This window comes from Carlito syrichta, unplaced genomic scaffold, assembly GCF_000164805.1.
Source record: "Carlito syrichta isolate Samal-C Ts95f unplaced genomic scaffold, Tarsius_syrichta-2.0.1 Scaffold307187, whole genome shotgun sequence".
Classification (NCBI taxonomy): Eukaryota; Metazoa; Chordata; class Mammalia; order Primates; family Tarsiidae; genus Carlito; species Carlito syrichta.
This window is the reverse complement of record NW_007251283.1, coordinates 547757-552589: the sequence shown is the minus strand read 5'-3', so window position 1 is coordinate 552589 and position 4833 is coordinate 547757. Positions and strand designations below refer to the sequence as shown.

Here is a 4833-nt window from a genome sequence, read left to right as displayed (position 1 = left end):
CCAACTCAAAAAAAAAAAAAAAAGATATATATAGCTTATATTACTTCCTCCACATATATAAAGTCAACTATACTTAGGAGTTAGGAATGTGGTGACTGGGCATGGTAGCTCATGCCTGTAATCCCAGCACTTTGGGAGGCTGAGGCAGGAGGATTGCTTGAGCCAAGGAGTTTGAGACTAGCTGGGAAACATAGTAAAACCTTGTCTCTCTAAAAAAAACAAAAAACAAAACAAACAAACAAAAAACCAAAAAATTAGCCAGGCGTGGTGTTGCACACCTGTAGTCCCCGCTACTTGGGATGCTGAGGTGGGAAGAATCGCCTAACCCAGGAAGTTGAGGCTGCCGTGAACTTTGTTTATACCACTGCACTCCAGCCTGGGTTACAGAGTGAGACCCCAACCCAAAAAAGATAAAGAGAAATTTAGTTGGGCTTGGTGGCTCAGCCTGTAATCCCAGCAGTTTGGGAGGTCGAGGTGAGTGGATTGCCTGAGCCCACGGGTTCGAGACCCACGTGGGCAACTTGGTGAGACCTCGATTCTACAATAAATCAAAAATTAGCCGGGTGTGGTAGCACATGCCTATAATTCCAGCTACTTGGAAGGCTGAGGCGGAAGGATCACCGGAGCCCAGCATGTCAAGGCTGTAGTGGCTGGAAGCGTGCCACTGCACTCCAGTTGGGTGACAGAGTGCGACTCTAACTCAAAAAAAAAAAAGAAAAAGAGAAATTTGGTCTTAGAAGACCTATGCTACTTTACTCATTTATTTTATTTAATACACCCTTCTATAGCTCCAGGTAGGTGGTTCACAAATACTAACTCACAGCCGGGCATGGTGGCTCAAGCCTGTAATCCCAGCATTTTGGGAGGCCAAGGTGAGAGGATTGCCTGAGTCCAGGGAGACCAGCCTGGGAAAATTGGGGAGACCTCTGTGGTAAATCACACAAAAAAAATTAGCTGGGTGGGCTGGCGCTTACCTGTGGTCCCAGCTACTTGGAAAGCCGAGGCCAAAGGATAGCTTGAGCCCAGTAGGTCAAGGCTGCAGTGGCCATGTGTGTGTTGCTGCACTCCAGCCTAGGCAACAGGGTGACATTCCAACTCTAAAACAAAACAAATACTACAGCTCACTTAAACCTTACTACCCTGTGAAAGTAAGCACTTTGTTAGGCCATTCCATGCTGCCTTGTGTGTACGTGGGGATGGTATTAGTATCTTCTGCATGTGGCTGTGCAGACCATGTGGTTACGGGCTTGCTTAGGACAGAGCCTGGCATATGTATGTTCAGGGACCATCAATATCAAGCTCGTTTCCTTTCCCTATAGGACTGCCTTTTTCCCTATAGGGCTGCTTTTTGTTACTATTATTTTATAAATAAGGAAACCAAGGCTCAAGGAAGGTTCAGAAAACTGAAAAGCAGTTAATAAAATAGAGTCAGAAATGTGTTTATTTAATGCGTTTTTGCCTTTTACTTGGGATTCCTTGAGGTCTTTAGGGCTAAAACATTAGTGCCATTTGGAAATCTCAGTAAAGTGGGTCTTGGCAAGCTTTCTCTTCTCAAGGACTAGAGATTGGGGTAATGAATGAAATTATAACAGCTGTTTGCTGCCATCTCCCTGGGAATTTGCTGTACACAGAGTTAACAGTGTTTAGTTATTGAAATTTTAGTCTCAACAGACTTGTGCTTCTTAGCTTTGAAACCTTATAGTTATAGAATCTAAGACTGGAGATTTCAAATATTCTCATATTCCAAATCTGCCTTTTCAGACCAAAATACAGGCAAAGATGGAAAAGCTGTCTTCAACTACCAAGGGAATTTGTGAACTAGAAGATTACCATTATGGAGAGGAGAGGAAACGACCCCCTTTGTTCCACACGTGGCCCACAGCCCATTTCTGTGAGTAATTCTTTGTCAGTTGATTTTCAGAAGGATAGAGGTTGTGAGAGCATTTAGCATCATTTAGAACTGATTCTCTAAGAAGCTGACAAGGCTTTGAAATTCACTGCAGAAGTATCCATCAGAAGGAAAGTAGACAGGAACATCCTAAAATAAACACTTCTTCTTGATTCTGATTACCTAATCATCAGCAGAGAATATTAAACATAATTAGAAACCCATGAAGATGGGAAAAATGAATCCTGCCTCCTCTGGAAGCAGAAGTCTGTAATTTGGGGTGGGGGTGGGGGGTTGTTTGTTGCTTTTTGTTTTGTTTTTTAATTAAAAAATAAATTGAGGTCACTGCAGCCAACCTCATGGGAGAAAACTACTGGGAGAAATGAAATTCTTTACTTAAAGAAGCTCCATGAGATGCCTCTTAAAGGCTAAGATATCTGATGTTGATTTAGGACTTCACTTTTTAAATAAGGGAGAAAAGGATAAAATCACCTAGTGTAAGTGAAATATTGACAGTTTATGGGGAATCTCCTATTTATAATAATTGCAGGTCACTTAAAGGTTAAATAGAAAAGATTATATTTACTTTTTTGGGGGGATTTATTGTAGAGACGAGCTCTCACCAAGTTGCCTAGGCTGGTCTCGAACCCCCAGGCTTAGGTAATCCTCTCACCTTGGCCTCCCAAAGTGCTGGGATTACAGGTAAGCCACTGCGCCCAGCCCTTTTTTTTTTTTGAGTTGGGGTCTTACTCTGTTGGCCAGACTGGAGTACAGTGACATAATCATGGCTCACTACAGCCTCCATCTCCTGGCTTCAGAGAGATACTTTCGCTTCAGCCTCCCAGCTAGCTGGGACTACAGGCGTGTGCCACCATGCCTGGCTAATTTTTTTTTTTTGTTTTATTATAGAGATGAGGTCTTGCCAATTGCCCAGGTTGGTCTTGAACTTTTAGACTCAAGCAATCCTCCTGCCTCAGCCTCCCAAAGTGCTGTGATTATAGGCATGACCATATTTACGTTTTTACCTCATCCTCTTTGTCATGTTATCTAATTGTACTAAACTGCATCAGGAGCTAGAGTGATCAATGCCCAACTGGTCCTTCTTTATCTCAGTTATATTACGGTTCTGGTTTTGTATGGGTTTGTTTATTGATACATATAGATGTACATGTTTTTGGAGTACATGTGATCATTCATACTACACTGATTCTGGTTTTTAACAAGGAGCTTTGAAAAGTATGGCTTGGCTGGACATGGTGGCTCACGCCTATAATCCCAGCATTTTGGGAAGCAGTGGTGAAAGGATTGCCTGAGCCCAGGGGTTTGAGACCAGCCTGGGCAACTTGGTGAGAACTCGTCATTACAATAAATAAAAAAATTAGCTAGGCATGGTGGCATGTGCCTGTAGTTCCAGCTATGTGGAAGGCTGAGGTGGAAGGATCGCCTAAGCCCAGCAGGTTGAGGCTGCAGTGGCCGTGAGTGTGCTCCTGTACTCCAGTCTGGGCGACAATGAGACTCTGACTCAAAATAAAAGTGTGGCTCATGCTTCTTTCAGACGAGCTTTCCTGCAAGCTCGCCGACATGTACAGGAAGGAGCTTCTCCTGAAGCGTGCTGTGGCAGAAGAGCTTGCACACACCGCAGACCACGATCTCGCCCTTAGCTACCTGTCCATGTGGCTGCACCAGCCCTACGTGGAGAGTGACAGCAAGCTGCACCTCGAGAGCATGCTGCTAGAAACAGGTCACCGAGCACTGTGACCTCCCAAGATGGCTGCCCCGTGAGCTGGGCCTGCAACTCCGCACCACAGGCTCCTTCCATGACTTCCCAGGTGGACAGTCTCGGTGCCGCACCCCAGGGTCAGACCCTAGGCGCCGGTGTGGCCACCTACCAGCCTTCCGAAGGTCTTCAGGTTGGATCACGTCACCAGCTTTGCGGCCCCTCCAGGCATGCCTACGACCCGTGGCCCTACTCTGCTTGGGCCATCCAACCATCCAGCCACTGAGAGTCTGTCACTCATGAGAGCTTCCGAGTGAAATAAATGAGTTCCTGAACAGAATGAGTGAGCGACCTGGTTTCTGTAAAGTAGGTGTACTTCACATATTACATTTGTGTCGAAAATCTCAAGGTTGAATATTTTTACTTTATACCTATCTATCTGTATTGTTCACATTTTTACGAGAATATATTAGTAGTCACAACAAATGTTTAAAATCCCATAGAGCTAACTGAGTCAAGTTTGACATCATAAAATGAAAATCACCTACAAATATATTGCCACTGTCCATACCCTGAGGGTGTGACAGGCCAAGTAAGCTACCTCCCATGTCATTTTTCTGGCACAAGTCCTCTAGTCTATTTGCAGCCATTTCCATGATTAACACACTAGGTTAGCACAAGGGAAAGGTGACATTTGACACAGACTGAAGAAGCTGGCCCAAACTAGGGTGTGGAGAGGACACTAAGTATCCAGAGCCTACCTAAAACTGTTCTTTTCTGTTACATTGCATATTGTATGGTCTCTTCATCTAAGTTTACCTTTTTTTTTTTTTTTTTTACCTTTCTCTCTTTTTTTTTGGTATTTTCACTCTCATGTCTAAGCTGATCTCGAACTCCTGGCCTCAAACAATCCTCCTACCTTCATCTCCCAATGTGCGAGGATTTATAGGCATGAACTACCATGCCCGGCCTGTGTTTGCCTTTGTATAAGTACCCTGATTCCAAATTATTTATATTTTGTGGGCCTGTGCATGTAGTGATAATAATAACTTTGAGTTTTTAAGAGATAAGGTCTCATCATGTAGCCTAAGTTGGGATCAAACTCCTAAGCTCAAGAGATCCTTCCACCTCAGCTTTCCAAAGGATTACAGGCACATGCCACTGCACCCAGCAACAATAGGTTTTTTTACATGTTTTAAATTATATTTTTAGAGACAGGGTCTTGCTC

The 4833-nt window shown here is 43.9% G+C and overlaps 1 protein-coding gene across 6 annotated transcripts in view; it reads left to right on the top strand.

Moving 5' to 3' along the window:
* The window catches only part of CINP (cyclin dependent kinase 2 interacting protein), an 11785-nt gene extending 7840 nt beyond the window's left edge, over positions 1-3945 (top strand). For 5 of the 6 annotated variants that reach the window (XM_008064094.1, XM_008064092.1, XM_008064093.1 and 2 more), the window contains 2 exons: positions 1762-1891; positions 3444-3945. In XM_008064094.1, coding sequence (XP_008062285.1) covers positions 1762-1891; positions 3444-3646 — 333 coding nt within the window. In that variant the 3' untranslated portion in view covers positions 3647-3945. The remainder of the gene's footprint in view (positions 1-1761; positions 1892-3443) is intronic. The other variant, XM_021715555.1, reaches the window with a different exon arrangement.
* The last annotated feature ends 888 nt before the right edge of the window (positions 3946-4833 follow it).